The sequence below is a fragment of the Lycium barbarum genome, chromosome 6, assembly GCF_019175385.1.
Source record: "Lycium barbarum isolate Lr01 chromosome 6, ASM1917538v2, whole genome shotgun sequence".
NCBI lineage: Eukaryota > Viridiplantae > Streptophyta > Magnoliopsida > Solanales > Solanaceae > Lycium > Lycium barbarum.
The window spans coordinates 112041072-112058189 of record NC_083342.1 but is presented as its reverse complement, the minus strand read 5'-3'; the positions used below and the strand labels follow the sequence as shown (position 1 = coordinate 112058189).

General features: G+C 35.0%; 2 protein-coding genes across 2 annotated transcripts; both read right to left on the bottom strand.

Moving 5' to 3' along the window:
* Positions 1 to 1584: 1584 nt before the first annotated feature.
* LOC132645530 (1-aminocyclopropane-1-carboxylate synthase-like) lies at positions 1585 to 4468 on the bottom strand. Its single transcript, XM_060362547.1, has 4 exons — positions 4196 to 4468; positions 3721 to 3852; positions 3472 to 3632; positions 1585 to 2762 (listed from the first exon to the last, which is right to left on the bottom strand). The coding sequence occupies exons 1-4, from the start codon at positions 4364 to 4366 to the stop codon at positions 1766 to 1768; spliced, it is 1461 nt and encodes a 486-aa protein (XP_060218530.1). The 5' UTR covers positions 4367 to 4468; the 3' UTR covers positions 1585 to 1765.
* Positions 4469 to 13768: 9300 nt separating this feature from the next.
* LOC132644397 (uncharacterized) lies at positions 13769 to 14350 on the bottom strand. Its single transcript, XM_060360992.1, has 2 exons — positions 14015 to 14350; positions 13769 to 13903 (listed from the first exon to the last, which is right to left on the bottom strand). Exons 1-2 carry the CDS (start codon positions 14348 to 14350, stop codon positions 13769 to 13771), a joined length of 471 nt encoding a protein of 156 aa, XP_060216975.1.
* Between the last annotated feature and the right edge of the window lie 2768 nt (positions 14351 to 17118).

Here is a 17118-nt window from a genome sequence, read left to right as displayed (position 1 = left end):
GTTCTTTGGTCTCTCTATTGTTTACTTTCTCCCACGCTCTCTCGCTCTCTCTCTCTATGTGTATTGTTTCTTCTCTATCTTTTAGACTAGATATATTTTTCTCTTGCTTCACGTTTATTCAATTCGCTAATAACTTCTTCCTTCCTTCATTGCGATCTTCATCTTCCCTACTAAACGCGCTGAATGAACTTTTTCAAAAAGAAGTTAAGTTTACGTGGAGATTTTGCTATAAAGTGTAACGTCGGATTTTTAAATCGATAACCTTGTAAATTTGAAAGGACGTAGGCAGGAGTAGGACATAGTGGTTAAGAATGGCGAAATCCATGTCCTTGTAAGTAAAAAAGGATGCAAGCAAGAGTAGGGCATATTGGTTAAGAATGGGGAAGAAGCCTACCTGGGACTGGGAGGGTCGTTTTTTTCTTTTTTGGCAGCTTGAGGAATTGTGAAAGAAGAGTTTTAAAGTTGTTTGGAGAATGATGTTGGAAAGAAGAGGGAGAAGAGGAAGAAGGATAGGGAGTTTGATGGTGAAATAAGGGAGATCTGTTAATTTTTTTTTTCTTGCTGAAGTTTGTGGGGGGGTGCGATGGCCGAACCGGTGCGTGTTGTTGCGGGGGTGATTTTTTAAGGGTGTAAAGTTGTTTTTTCCTCTCAAAATTCTGTAAAAATAGATAAATACAAGCCCTGTGATGCCACGTCAGAGGGTTGGTGTCCTGCTTATATATATATAATGCTTAATGAATGAATATTACTATCACGAATTTCTCATGTGTTTCAGACCAAAAAGAAAAAGAAAAAAAAAAAGAACTTCTAATGTGTAACTTGTAGTGTTTGGGCTGCAATATAACTAATGCCGTGTACGCATGTCCAAACGATAATTTCTTCCAAAAAATTTACCTATGGAGCTCTTTTATTTTGCAGTAGTTGAAATAAATTTCAGTAATGAGAAAACGAATCTCCAAATTAAAATCTTGACATCCAACAATGTCACACTTTCCCGTCTTTTACCTATTTTTCAATTAAACAAAATTGTGACTGATTAATGTTTGAGGTTCAGTTGCTTTTATTTCTAACGCCAAAATTAAACTATTTTTACACTGCATAAGTCATATAGATCAAGCTTTCCTATGCCGATCTATAACTTTGTACTGATTGATGTCTATTCGCGCATAAGGAAAGAAATCAACTCATTTTGCGTTGCCTCTCAAATCTTGTACTTGAAACTAATTACTTTTTCTAGCTTTTTACTAACTTATTAAAGGACATTGATTATCTGTAAAGTTAAGAAGAAAAAAAAATCTTTAATCAATGAGGAATACGATCTCTTTTGAGATACCACTAATTTTTCAGCACACTATGGTCAATTTGATGACGAGAAAATGTGGAATTCATCTGCATACACATCCACCCCAAGACTGTACTAACTAGAAGACCGTCTCGTTACGCAAGTCTGCCTGCACTCAACTTAAAGGGCCAGGTCCTTCTGATTTGGAGTCATTCTCATATATAAAAATGGACGCAAGTATCAATGGAATACATTGAATTAATAAAGAACCAAAAGTCCAAGAAACTAAAGGAATCCAAGAGTACACAACTTTAGTTTTTGCATATAATTAGACAAGCCATGATGTCAAAATATCTCAGTAGTAAATACATATGATAACAATTATTTCTGAAAAGAATCCTCCTCCTACATTCTTCTTTTCTTTTCCTTTATCTTCTTAACTTTTTATTTCTTAATATAAAACAAAATCTTCCCTTTTAATTTCTAACGAACTTGTGGTGAGTGAGGAATAGGAGATGAAAGTGGTGACAAAACACTTTCATCGTACATTCTTTTCGAGAAACTAAGTCGTAAATTATTCTTTTTCCATTGCTGCTTCTTCTCTACCGCATTCGACTCATCTCCACTTCTCTTAACTCCCACGAACCTTCGAATCCTTGATAGTGCAATGTCCACCGTTTCATCATCCATGTTTGCAAAACAAACCCGGAAAAATCCAGGTTCTTGACAATCAAATGAAGATCCAGGCGATACATTGAGCTTCACTTCATTAATAATCACTCTCCATAACGACATTTCGCTATCGAATGTGGATTCCCTCAAAAGTGGTCGCAAATCCATCCAGCAGAAAAGCCCCGCATTGCTTTTCAAGCATTTAATGCCAACTTCTAAGAGTCCGTTGGTAAAGTATTTGTGCCTTTTAGCTAACCTCTTTGCGCTTTCTGCGAGATAATTTGCGACGAATTTTTCGTCAGATAGCATTGCGGCAAGGAAATGTTGCGTTTGAGTAGAAATTAAACCGAAGCTCGACATTTTGCGAGCACAATTAACGACTGCATCATTGAATGAATATACGATTCCGATTCTAAATCCTGGTAACCCCATGTCTTTCGAAAGACTGTAAACGATGTGAACCAAATCTTTGTTGCAATAATTCGTTTCGTTGTCGTTGAGGACTTCAGCAATGCTGACGAATTGAGGTGTGTCAAAGACAGTGGCAGTGTAGATTTCGTCGCACACGAGGTGGATGTTGTGTTGGTTGGTGAAATTCAAGAGGCTTTTTAGTGTGTCCTCGTCCAGAGTGGTGCCTAGTGGATTTGATGGATTAGTCAAAATCAAGCCTTTTACTTTGATGTTTGCTTTTTGGGCATTTTCGTATGCTTCTTTCACTGCTTTTGTGGTTATTTGGAAATTGTTGCAGCTCTCGCAATGAATTGGAATGAGTTCTACTCCAGTTCTCCATCTTAGGTCTCTGTTAAATCTGCATTAGCCAATTGCAAAATATTGTTAGTTATAGGAGTACTATATATGCAACAATTGACCAAAATGAAAAAGAGAGAGAACTATTGTTTCCCCAAGTTATTATTTTATATTTTTTTCTTTCTAAAAGCTGCTAAATTGTTAATTCAATGAAGAATAAGAGAATATAAACAAATGGAGCAGCAATCTTGACTTGTATCTTTTACACTTCTTTGACATGTCATTGCCAATGTCTGAATATGTGTCACGGGTCCAGCAAGAAAAGTGGCGGCTCAATTTGCTCTAAATTGTTCCGAATAATTGACCACTACGCAGCTTAGTCCTTTTTCTATGCTTTTTTTCTTCTTAATTTGTCTTCGGGCTTACTAGTCTATTTGACTATTGTTATATTACTAGTTCATTCTCTTTGCTTCCCGAATCAATTTTCTTAAATGATATAATGATGATGTGAATAAAAGCTGCGTATCCAACTTCACCAACAAACTGGATTCCACTAAAGGGAAATGTTATTATGAAAAGTTGAAGAGCTTTCCGGATGACCCCGACATTAATTAAGATTAAAGTCTCAAAGTCAATGTTTACACCGTCCAACATAAAGAGACAAACAACATATTATTCCTTTTTTTTTTAAAATGTCATAAAAAAGGATAAAAAGAGCTAAATGAATATTTCTTGTACGTAGAGAATGCAATAAAATAAAAGATACATACGCTGAGTAGTATGGTGAAGGTACTAAGAATGCATCTCCTGAATCAGCCAAACAAAAAATAATTGTCTCATTAGCTCCAGTGGCACCACCAGCCATAACTACTCTGTCTGGATCAAATGTAACTCTTCCCCCTCTTGTTTTCTCCATAAACTTCGCAATGGCCTGAAAACAAGCATGAGTAATAATAAAAACTCGTTAGTTATTCTGATAATTTTATACTATGAGTGCAATTTAATTAACTAATACGCACTCGTCTAAATTCAGGCAAGCCATGATAATCTTGGAAGTTGGCAATGGCCTTGAATGATTTGATTCCTTCAGTGGAGCAAATTGAAGCTTTTGGGTTCTTTTTAATCCACTCCTCTGTCAAGTCAAAACAAAGCTGCAAGACAAACCGAAGTTAGAAAATTATGAGCTCATTCGGATTACCTGATTGAAAATAACTGATAAGTATTAAACGCTGCAAAATAATTTTTGGTGCTGAAATTAATTTTATAAATATAAAGTTACATGTTTGGGTTGAAAGTGCAATAAGATGATTAGCTGATTTTCAGTTATAAACTCAAAGATGAAGTTAGTTAAAAAGTACTTTATGAGCTGATTTGACCGACTTATAAACTTAGTCAAACACTCACTATATATACCATCCATCATCTTCTTAATTCAGAAAAGAAGCAAATTAAAAGAAGTTAGAAATTATGGATATCATAAGTTTGAGTAGAAACCTGATTTTCAGCAAGACCCATTTGGATAACTCCATTAGGATGCTTCAAAGGGTGGAAAGGATCGTTATCGTATGCTTTCCACCCATCGAAATATGGTGAGTTTTCGCCATGTTCTTCATTAATAGCGAGCTTTGACAAGATTGAGTTGTTATTTGCACTCTCAAATCCCATTTTTGTTATCGAGTTTGAAAGTGAAGAAATTAAATATTGAAGAGAATTAAGAAGATAAAAATGGGATCAGTATGTGCACACAAGTGTTTAATTCTGTGTATGTAAATGTATATGTGTTTCTTGTATGAGGAATGAGTGAGGGATATATATAGGGTGAAAGACTGAAGTATTGGAAATCTGTCAATTAACGTATTGAAGAAATAATCGCAACGAAAATAGAAAAGTCTACTTTAATGTTCAAAATCTTGGAAAATAAAAGTATCCAATAAAAGAAAGAAACTAAGTAGGCGTTTGGCCATGAAAACCGAATATTTTTCACTTTATTTGGTATTTTGGAGTTGGAGTTGAGGATGGAGTTGTGTTTGGTTATAGTTTTTGCAAAGAATATTAAGTTGTTTGAATGTATTGAAAGTGAAAACAAGTTTTTTTGGTGTTTTTCAAATTCCAATTGCATTTGGAATTTTCATGACCAAATGTTGATTTCCGAATAAAGTAAAAACGTTTTCCGGAAAAAAGTGAAAAAATTTCATGGCCAACGTAATCTACGATTCTTACTTTTTTTCCCCCTCTTCTTTTTGTTGGGTATTTGACTAATTAGTCGTAATTGCTTGCGTATGAAAGGAAATTTCATGCTTCAAGCTATACTACACGTGAGAAAGAAAAAAGGTTGAATATATATGGTACTTATACTAGTAATTTATTTTATTTTTCTTTTCTCTTTTTCAAGTAATACACATAATATGGTGCTTTGATTTGTCTTTTCAAAGGAGGCTTATTATCATGGGCTGTGAATTGGCCTAGTCTTTGGTTAGGCTCGTATTCCTTTCCTCAGAATATGTTGGTATCAATAGTGAATTAAAGCTCCAACTATAACTGTGGGAGAATTCATTATATTCTTTGTGTTGGAGGAAGTTTCCCAACAAGCAGCACATAGAAAATGCATCAATGACTTTTCGAAGCATGTAATGGTGATTAGAAGACTAATAAAATTTCATGTAGTAAATTTTGACTAGGTTACTTAACTTATTGTTGAATTAATTTTTCAGCTTTCCACGGGCGGGATTATTTTTATTTTGCAAACATAATGGATCTCGTAATAATTAGCATTTTCAAATTATTTGTTTCTTCTACTGTCCTGTATTCCACTAATTAAAATTAGCTACGAAATTGTTGCTAATGTCGCTAAATAACAGGTAGCTAACATGAATCTATCACTAATTCATGTCACTAAATAGCAAAATTTGTAGCTAGTCCTCTTTAACAACGGATAAGCACGAATTATGAAAAATTCCTATTAGCTAAGTGAGCTATTTAACGATGAATTTCGTAACTAATTTCTAATTTTAGTGATAATTCGAATAGAATTCAAGTGCTAATCGGGGGCGGAGGAGGAAGGGCCAAGGGATTCGATCCTTTGGCGGAAAATTACACTATTTATACATGGTTAAAATTATCTTTTATGTATATACAGTAAACGTGTTGAATTCCCTTTGGCTTCTTCGTGTGTTTACTTTTTCATATTTTAAACTCCTTAGTGAAAATTCTTGCTCCGCCACTGATGCTAATTATATCCGCCACTAATAACCCAAGGTGCAGAGTTCTTTTTCTTCAGTCTTGTGCTGTATTCCCAAACGGTTAGACCTTGGATCAAAGGCGATTATACTCGTTTATTGCATGGCATTACCAGTGTTCAATCTTCTTCCGTAGTAGAAATTTTCAACAAGGACAGGATTAATAACGCACAAACTTTTAAATCTACTTGTTCTGGTTCGATTTTTGAGAATGAAAAAAATCATATTATATAGTGTTTCCTTTTTTAGTGGACTATACACAACACATTTCCTGAGTAATTATTGGAGCTCCAATACAATTATACAAATGTTGGACACTGGATAACTATACTTTTTACTTATCTAGCTAGTCATTTAAACAATCGTACGAAATCACATCATGAAAAAGACGCCCAAGGAAGCAAAATCCATCTTTAAGACGTCGTTAGCATTAACTACATGTGTCAATATTTTCATCTTAAAGATTTACTCAATATTTTCGAGGAAATAAGATCTCTTGGCCGCTTATAATTTGAATATAAGAAAATGATTTTTTCAGATCTTTTATATATTTTTTTTCAGATCTCTTATGTGTAAAAATGAAAATTTCTTGTAAAAAGATCATAAAACAAAACAAAAAAATTATAAGGGTCAAATATCTATTTCTCTCTTTTCATAAAGTCTTAATTTTTACCAAAAATATAAGTTCATAGTACATAGTACTATAATTTACTCTATTGAAGTCAAATGCTTGGGTGGATGTTGACTCTAATATTATAAAGTCATCCGACAATTTAATCCTTCTTAGGGATCGATCGGATTGGAACCCTCCTGTCAAGAGTGGCGGATCCAGGATTTATGCCAAGGGGGTTAAAAAATATAAAGAAGCCATAAATGAAGAAGTTAAGGGGGTTCAACGTTTATTATATATACATAAAAAATAATTTTCACCTTGTATATACAGTGTAATTTTTCGCCGAAGGGGGTTCGGATCCCCTTGGGCTCTTACTAGGTCCGCCACTGCTCCTGTCAGGTTGTCTTCCATTAAATCCAATTTTTTTGGTCAGATTTTCTACTTTTCTTACCCAAGTCATACTTGCAAGCTTTAGAGTCTGACACGCTTGCAGTTATATGCATGAGGACTAAATTTCCTAATAATTTGATTCCAAAAAAATCACCAATTAATATTTTTCCGAAAACCAGCTATACTCTAAAAAACTTAAAAAAATCACAGCCAAGGGCTGTTTCGCAACTCGAAAAAGTAATTATTTCTCGATGTTAGTATATGTTAAATCCGATTTTAATTCTTCTGCTATCCGAAGGTATGTTCTGTGGCAAGAGTAAAGGTATTTATAGATATATCTTTAACAACTGGTACTCTTGTACTAATTGTTCTCCAAATCCAATCCCTTTAGGAGCCGTTTGGACATGGTTTGAAACTATGTTTGGATATGTAATTTAGATATTTTAAGTTGTATTTTCTCTTATAGACTTAAAAACCCCACAAGTTGTGAAAACTATCAAAACATTTTCAATTCTTATACAATCTTACCAAATGAGCAAGTCATAGTTCATAACAAAATTAATACGCTAGCAGAAGACCTTTCTAAAAATACAACATCAATTGATCAAACATTTGTTCAATAAAAACGAAAATTTAACATGAATAGTAATGTAAGTACTCTTTAATATAATCCTCCCACATGGTAGATATAAATAAAAGTTGGTGAAAGTTAATGAGGTTGGTAAATGGTTGGTGAGAGTAATTGTTAAAAATATTTTACCAACTTATGAGTCTTTTTTTTATAAAATATAAACTTATAGGTCAAGTTTTATATTTAAATTTTTTGAAAACATGGTTTGAAATTATGAGATGAAATGCATGTCCAAACACTGATTTCATCTCATGATTTCAAAACGCATGTCCAAACGCCTACTTAGTCAATGACTCTAATTTTCTAGGGACTTTCCTTGCCCCATACTTCAGCCATATAAAATATTAACACGCCATTACATGTGTTAGTAATGCAGCTCCCTAACAATTTCTTTCCAACAAATTACCAAATTTTCCTTAGTGCCAATATCTTAAATTCCTTATCCTAATCTAAAAGTGATTTTTATAAGTCACGGAGTTACTAGTGTTTAAACATTTGAGTAAATTATGAAATTGACTGATGATCAATTTCTTCTCTTATTCTTTCCAACTTTTATCAAGAACCACTACCATAATCTCTTGTTCTTTTTTGGGAAAGACAATTAATGGTCGTGAAATGGTATTTTGTTTCGTATTAACAAAGATCAATCAAGGTTGCTATGGTGAAAAATAAGAAAAAGAATTGTTTTTAGATCACACAATGCTAAATCGTTAGGGCACCAAGAAAAGATTGACCTCAAAGACTGGAGGAATTTAGATTAGATGACACTGTATTTTGGTCTTGACTTGTCGCTATCAGAAGCAGAAATTCAAGAAAGTGAGGAAAAATAAATGAGAAGTATAGTTAATACAAGGAACTCAAAACTTGAAAATTAAAATGGCTAGACTTTAAAAGGGTACGCATCTGCTTCTGACTGGATATATTTGAAATAGTTTGGCATCTGCATTGGACAATTTTGCATCTACGTCGACTTATTCAACCAATTTTGGAAAATCATATACCACAAAGTTTGATAATTACTAATCCATCAACTATCAAGACATGGACTAGGATATATACTGCACGACTTCATTACGCTTACGTATGATCATTCCCAAATATCCGTCTAACGAATGTTTGCAAATATTATATTCTCTTTTTTTTTTTTTTTTGTGTACACAAAATTTACCAGTTTTGGATGATAATTGGAACGTACCAAATTATCTCATTGGGTCCTAATTATAGTTTCTTTTAAATTTTGTGTTTAGTGTTGCATACGCAGGTGGTGTGGTGCTACATGCATAGTTACATCCTCTATATATATAGCTGAATTCTAATGGTGACATTTCATTTTTTTTATTACACACTTATAGTTAGTTATAACCTTCGCCGAAAGAGGGTCAAAGTCATTGAACGTTAGTTGCATCTAGTGCAGATGGTGTACCTCAAATTGTATTCAACAGGTAATAGTGATTTCAATATCAAAACTTTTGCATGCTGGATTGCCAACAAAATCCAAACGAATTAAATTGTGTTACACCCTTAGCACTTTATCAGAGAACCAATTAGATATTGTACACCAATGAAACTTTTTTGTCTTCACTTCCTAGAATTTTTTCCAATTCATTGCAACAGGTATAATGTAATTTATAAAAATTATCTATTTAGGCGCACATAAATTACGAATTATTTATATTGAAAGTACTTATCTGCAATTTTTCGATTGGAACGGCTTCATCATTTTCTGGATCGTTTAAGCCAAAGAGTAGCATAAATATTGGTATGGGTCATCGGCATTGGCAGTTCATCTCCATTATGAATCATCATATATATGCCTAGTTATCTGGAAACACATCATTGTAAATTGATTATAATGAATTGACCCCTTGTTATAAGATTATATAGTAATGTATGTTGCCAATTGAGACTGAGTGTGAAATACCTCATTTTCTACAACTCTCAGACAAAAATTGTGGAATGCTTCTTTGTATACAATATTTTTAATGAAAGCAGGGTCTCCTGTGTCATCATCAACATTCAGTAGGGTTAATGCTGCTCTTATTGTTGCTCAGGACACAGAGCTACATATAATTGGCCAATGGGTGAATACTTGTTTCGGAAGATACAGTTCGACTTGGTTAACAGATTATCCTTGACTTTTATTGATTGTCATAGCATAACAGGGCGTTAAAGGAAGCTGTCATCTCTTAAGCTTGAATGGCCATTTTGAACCAACATGAGATCCTGAACCCGCAGCTCTTCACAGTCACTTTGTTTAAAGTCCGATAGTCCACGCATATCCCCATTGACCCGTCCTGCTTTTTCTGAAAGAAGAGAATAGGCCATATTCGATAACAATGTAAGGAAGAGAGAGAAGATGATGTCAGAAATTGCCTGAAAGTAATTGCAAGGTTTGAATGAGAGAAGAGGATGTGAGAAATTGTCTAAAATAGACATATTTGCAAGGTTTATATATTGATTTTTTTCAAACATCGGCAACTGTTTGGAGAGGTACAACCTTTTATAAAAGACACATGAACAGTTAGTAGACGTGATGTCGTCTATGGTTCCATATGAAGACAGAGTGAACCGATTAGGATCCGTGAGGGCTTTACAAAACGGTTTAATTTGGGATTTAATAGGCAAACCGCTGGGGCTTTTTTTTAATTATTATAATTAATAATAATAATAATAATAATAATAATAATAATAATAATAATAATTAGAGAATATATATGCCGGGGGATTTAAAATAGAGTAAAGTAGGAGAGTGAATGAATTTGAAAAAAATGGAGATAAAATATAAATTTAATTGATGGTAGAGATGTTGGATCATCTTGGCTACAACCAGCTTTTCATGTAAATAGTTTAGCCGTTGTTCGTACGGTTGTAAAATACATTAATTAACTTTATAGTGGAGCCAGAAGGTAGTATTTTTTCCTACTTAAAGGAGAGAGAGAATTTTAACACTAAAACGTAGTATAGTAGCTAACTTTTTTCAATGGCAAATAGGTCGGTTTAATATAACGCGGTGGTGAATGACCTCTTTAAAGCATAAATATGATCATTTTCTAATATCCGTTTGATACAGATAACCTAAAGTTCATTTGTTGTTAAAAGTTTACATATTTAGAAAAATATTTGAAACATAACTTAAGAGATTCAACATTGTCACATATCCCAAATTGTACTCAACAGCTAATAGTGATTTCAAAACAGAAACTTTTGGGTGTTGGACTGCGAACAAACCAAAACGAATCAAATTGCGTTATACCCTGAGCACTTAATCAGAAAACCTATTATATATTGTAGACCAATGAAACTTATTTGACTTCACCTTCCAAAAACTCGTCCAATTCATGACAACAGTTATAATGTAATGAATGGGCGACTAGACAGCCGGGTAAATCACTAAACAGAGGGGAGAGAAGGGTAATAGCAGTAGTTTTCAATGTTATTTTATCTATTGCCTCGTGCATGTTTACTTTTGATGTGTAGTTAAAACTAACAAGGGGACGTTGCATTAGGAATTTTTTATGCTTGTTACTTTGTGGTGTTTGGATTTATTATTGTTATTATCTTTTTAAAGAAGTTGGATATGAAATTATCAATGCGGCCTTGTATTAGAAATTTGGTATTGTCCTTTAATTTGTGGCGTTCCAGAAGATTTCTTTGATATCAGTAGTAAGAAGCGTAGAACCATTTTCGCATGGTATGGGTCAATGTTAAATAGTGAATGTATTTAAAGTGCTTAATAACTATCAGAGCATATTTGTTGTGGAGAAATTATGTAATATACGAAAAACCACCACAATTTTATAGTGTTTCTCTTAGCCCAAAAAGCGCATGAGCAAGAAAATGGTGATCATCTTTGAAGCGCACCTAAACTAAACTCTAAAATGTAGTTGTATCACGGTTTTACAGATACTCCACCTCTTCCTTTGATTGCGATGCCATCAAAGAAGGAAGTATGAAATGTTGTACTAACGATAAAGTAACGGGTTTACATTTATTCATGCCAAACCTCTGAACTACCTTCTCAATATACTTTTTTTGTGAGAGATGTACCTCACCGTTCATCCTGTGAATGTCCATTCCAAGGACTTTCTTAGCTTCATCTAAATCTTTCATGTCAAACTCCTTCCTTAGCATTTTTTTCAAATCATTTATCTCTGTCATACTAATAGCAACAATAAGCATATCATCAACATATAACAGTAAATAAATATTTGAATACCAGATACCCACATGTGATACACGCAGCTATCAAATGCACTTCTCGATAAACCTTTAGTAATCATGAACGCATCAAATCTCTTGTACCACTGTCGTGGTGACTGTTTCAAACCATACAAATATTTCTTCAATTGACAAACTTGGTCTTCTTTTCCTTCAATAAGGAAACCCTCGGGCTGATTCATGAAGATCACCTCTGCAAGTTCACTATGTAAGAATGCAGTCTTGACATCAAGTTGATGAAGCTTCAAGTCATAATGGGCAACTAAAGCTAGTAACAAACGAATTGAGCTATGCTTCACGACTGGTGAGAAAATCTCATTGTAGTCAATTCCCTCCTTCTGACAAAAGCCCTTAGCAATCAGTCTCACTTTGTATTTAGCATCTTCTACACTCGAAATGCCATCCTTTTTTCTGAAGACCCATTTACAACCAACAGTTCTCTTCGCCTTTGGTAGACTCACCAAATCTCATGTCTGGTTCTTGTGCAGAGACTCCATCTCTTCGGTCATGGCTAAATTCCATTGATCAGCTTCACCATACATAGTAGCTTCTGTATAGCTTGAGGGTTCCAGATTCTTTATTTCCTCCTTGGCAGTAGCTAATGCATAGGCCACAAGATTAGCTTGCGAAGGCTGAGGATAATATTTTGGATTAGGCTTCGGAGTTCGTTTATCCCTTTCAGTAGCTATAGTGTATGGTTCGCCTTCAGGTACTACTGTGTGAGCTTTTTCATTATCTGACTCCACATGAGTCACTTGATCCTCCTGTTCGGTGAGTTTCACATTTTCCTGCACCGTTTCTGTTGTAAGAACTTTCTGTCCTTCAAACTCAATAGAAGTATTTCCAGGATCAAGCATAGAGGCTTCATCAAAAGTAAAATCTCTATTGATTACAAACTTAAGAGGATCTAAACTCCATATTCTATATCCTTTTACCCCTTCAGCATATCCCATAAATAAGCCTTTTCGAGCTCTAAGTTCTAGTTTTCCATCACTTACATGATTATATGCTGGACATCCAAAGATTATCAAGTACGAGTAATCAGACGGTTTACCCGACCATACCTCATTTGGAGTTTTGGAAACAATCAACGACGCTGGAGAACGATTAATAACATAACAAGCAGTATTTACTGCTTCCGTCCAGAACTCCTTAGACACCTTGGCATTAGAGAGCATATATCGTGATTTCTTAAGAAGAGCGCGGTTCATCCTTTCAGCTACTCCATTCTGTTGTGGTGTATGCCTAACAGTTCTATGTCTCAATATACCATGAATCTTGCAGATCTCCAAGCCATTATCTATTCGGAGACACTTAATCTTTCTGCCATACTGATTTTCAATTAATGTCTTCCAGTTTTGAAGTTCTCATAGACATCACTTTTAGCCTTTAAGAAGTATACCCAAACCTGGCGTGAAAAATCATCAATGAAAGTAAGAAGATACCTCTTTCCACCTTTGGATGGAACCTGAGATGGACCCCATAAATCTGAATGAATGTTGTCAAGTACCCCTTTAGTTTTGTGCTTGCCCGTGCTAAAGCTGACACGTTTCTGCTTTCCAAGGACACAATGCTCACAAAAATCAAGTGTACTAATCTTATCACCTTTCAAAAGGTTTTGGTTGCTCAAAATTGCCCACCCCCTCTCGCTCATGTGACCTAACCTCATATGCCATATCTTAGCCTTGTCATCATCTGATAATTGTGAGGTTGCAGCATTCACAGTACCTAGAATGGTGCTGCCCATAAGTACATAAAGACCACCCTCCAGTTTGGCCTTTAATATGACCATCTTCACCCGCATATTTGTTTCCGAGCTTATCAAGAGTACCAAGAGAGCTCAGATTCTTTTTCATATCAGGAACATGTCGAACATTAGCTAATGTTCTTATGAGTCCGTCATGACACTGTATACGGGCTGAATTAATGCCTGCTATTTCATGTACTGTATCGTTACCCATAAGTACAGTCTCACTCGCCTACTCGTAGCTAGTAAACCAATCTTTTCTGAAGCACATGTGAAAGGTACAAGCTGAATTTAAAATCCACTTATGTGTCTGAATGTCATCTGTTGAAGCAGTTAGCACATAATCTTCTCCAGATGTCTGAGCTACCTAAACCGTAGATGCACTGACTATTGTTTTATCAATCTTCTTAGTCGGGCAATCCCTCTCAAAGTGACCTTTTTGATGACAACCCCAATATTTAACATCCTTCCTACTCACCCTTTTCCCAGAATTTGACCTAGCTACTGATTGGCCTCTTCCTCTTTGGCTTGAGCGACCTCTAACCGTCAAACCCTCACCATAGTCCTCTTTCTCATCATTATTGATATGGTTTCTTAATTCATCCGAATTCAATGCATGTCTTACCATCTGTAACATGACCACCTCCTTATTGTACATCATTGAATTAACTACGTCTTTGTATGCCGGTGATAATGAAAACACTAGAATGCACGCTAGTTCTTCATCTCCCACTTTAATATCAGCATGAGTAAGATCCATAGCCAATTTATTAAAAACATCAAGATGATCCTGTAAAGTTGTACCTGTCTTCATCTTGAAGGTGTGTAAAGGCTGCCTTAACAACATTGTAGTTGTTTTTGATTTCTTCTAGTAGAGATCTTCAAGTTTCTTCCACAAACTCGCAGCTGTTTTCTCGGTATTGACTTCACATAACACGCTGTCTGATAAGGATAATTGAATTGCGCTAAACGCATCCATCTCAATCTTCTTCTTCTCGGCCTCTTTTGTATTTTCGGGATACGAGTCATCCAAAGTATAGAGTGATCCTTCTTTCCATAACAACGCCATGATCTTGATCTTCCAGATGTTGAAGTTATTACTTCGCCCACCAAAATTTGCTTCTTCAAACTTCATAGATGCCATAGTCTCCTCGTCTCCTAGATCTCACGACCTGTAGGCTTCTGATACCAATTGTTAGCGCAGAAACGATAAAAACACAGTAATTAACGTGGTTCGGATCGATGTAATCCTAGTCCACGGAGAACGGTCGACACTTTTATTAATATCAAGGGAGAAAGTAAGTTACAAGATTGAATACTCTTAGGTTCTATGTTATGTCCTTAATAAATCCTAGCTAGCATGTACTTATACTACTAGGTCTAATCCTTTCCTAGAAATGATCTAAATCCCAATAACACTCGAAAACCAACAAAGAAAAAGTTTCCTTTTATTTCTTTCCGCTTTTGAGTAGGAATTGGCTTGAATATCTTCTCAACTTCACAGATACATTTATGACTACTTGAACTACGAATACAGTTTTCGTACCAACTAGAATCCAAATCCCGAACAAAGAGGGAATTAAGGAAGTAGGCTTAATTTTTGGGGGCACTTCTCATTTAGTAATTGAATTCATATCCAAAATGAGGATTTAACTTATGACAACAAGAAACGTAAGAAACATGTTTGGAATTATGGGGAACTGCTTAGCTTGCTCCTGACTTTTAGGAGACTTGTAAGAGACATGTTTGGAATTTAGAGATTGCCTAATTAGTGGGTATTCAGTTCCATTTTCTCAGTACAATTCAACCATACTCATGTGGGATAGTAGCAAAAATAGGTCCTCTCTCACTCCTATCCAAAAACCTAATAGATTAGTTTTGGTATATATGAAAGATTGATTTATACTAAACCTGTCAAACGGTTCGGGAGAACCGGTTGTAACCGGTGACCGAAACCCGCTAAACCGTTCCCGAACCCGGACCGAGATTCCCGTTCCCGATTGACGGATACCCGTTTGAGATGGGCTGGTTACGGGTTGGCAAAATTGGATCCGGTGGACCGGTCAACCGGTGAACAGGTCGAAGTAATTTTTTTTTTAATTCATCCAAATATAGCAGTTACTGGGTCGTTTCCCAATGGACCAATTTGCAGAAATGGCCGTTGGCAACGACCAAAATCTGATTGTTTGGCCCCCACCACCCCCCAACCCCCCAAACTTTTATTTTTAACACTTTAATCCCTCCCTCACTCCTATATAAACCCCTTTCCATTTTATTTTCATCCACACAAATTCTCTCTACACTTTCTCTCAATTTCTCTCAATTTATAGCTATTTCTCAACAACTAGCCACTTTAAAAGTACAATTTCTCTCAATTATACACTATAAAGTTTCCTTTAAGTTTTAATTTTATATTTTGCAATTATATAAACAAAATGTTGGTGGAGTTGGAGATTTTGCAACAGTCCGAAGTAGCTTCAAAGCTTTGGTGGATTTGCAATTCTAGCCGCCTTAAATTCAACGTTTGTATTGTCGGAATTTATTCCGGCAATTTGGTACCTTCGTTCCAACTCTATCTTTAATTTTCGCAATTTAATTCTTGCAATTTAATTTTCGCAATTTAATTTCCTGCGTTTTATTTTCTTGTGATTTAATTTCTTGCTATTTAATTATGAAGCTTCTTTGGTGGTGGTAGTAGTAGCAGTGGTAGGGGGAGGGGAAATATGGATGAAACATTTGTGGGTGAAACACCTAATATAGGTTATGACATTAGTGAAAATAATCCAATTTTGGATAGCGAAGTAATGGAACACCGATTTGCCTCAACCTTTCACCAAGTTGATGATGATGATGAAACACAATCACTGGAACATCCGATAGGAGATACACAAGCACAACAATCACAAACAGAAGATGCACCGCCAAAACCCACTCGTAAGCCAACCTTTAAAGTTTGGAATTATATGACTAAAGATAGGGAGAAAGAAATAGTCACATGTAATATATGTGGAAAAAACATTTCAGTTCAAGTGAAGGAACAATAAGGATGGGGGAACGTGTTCACTATCGTGTCATTTAGTGACAAAACATAAGGATGTTTGGGGAAAGCGAACGGGTTCCGGGGGTACTCAAAAAACAATAAACCCACATACCAAAAAAACTTTTAGTTACAACAAGAAGAAAGACCGTGTAGAGATAGCTAAAATGGTAGCTTTTCATGCTCTATCATTTTCCTTTCCTTCGAGGCCGAGTTTTTTTACTTATATTCAACGTAGTTATAATACGATGTTTGAGGGTATTCCTAAAAGTACTTGTAGAGCGGATATTATTGATTTATATAAAAAGTATAGATTTTATTTTCTCCATGTAATATAGATTTTATTTGCTCCATGTAATTAATTGTTTAAATTGTAATGTTCCCCTTACTGCCGATCTTGGTCTTAGTGTTAATAAGTTAGATTTTTTTGCTATTACATGTCATTGGATAGATGATAGTTGGGTGATGCAAAAAATAATTATAGCTTATATATAAATGATGAAGGGAAGGGTCGTCATGACTGTAATTTTTTAGCGAAGGGAATA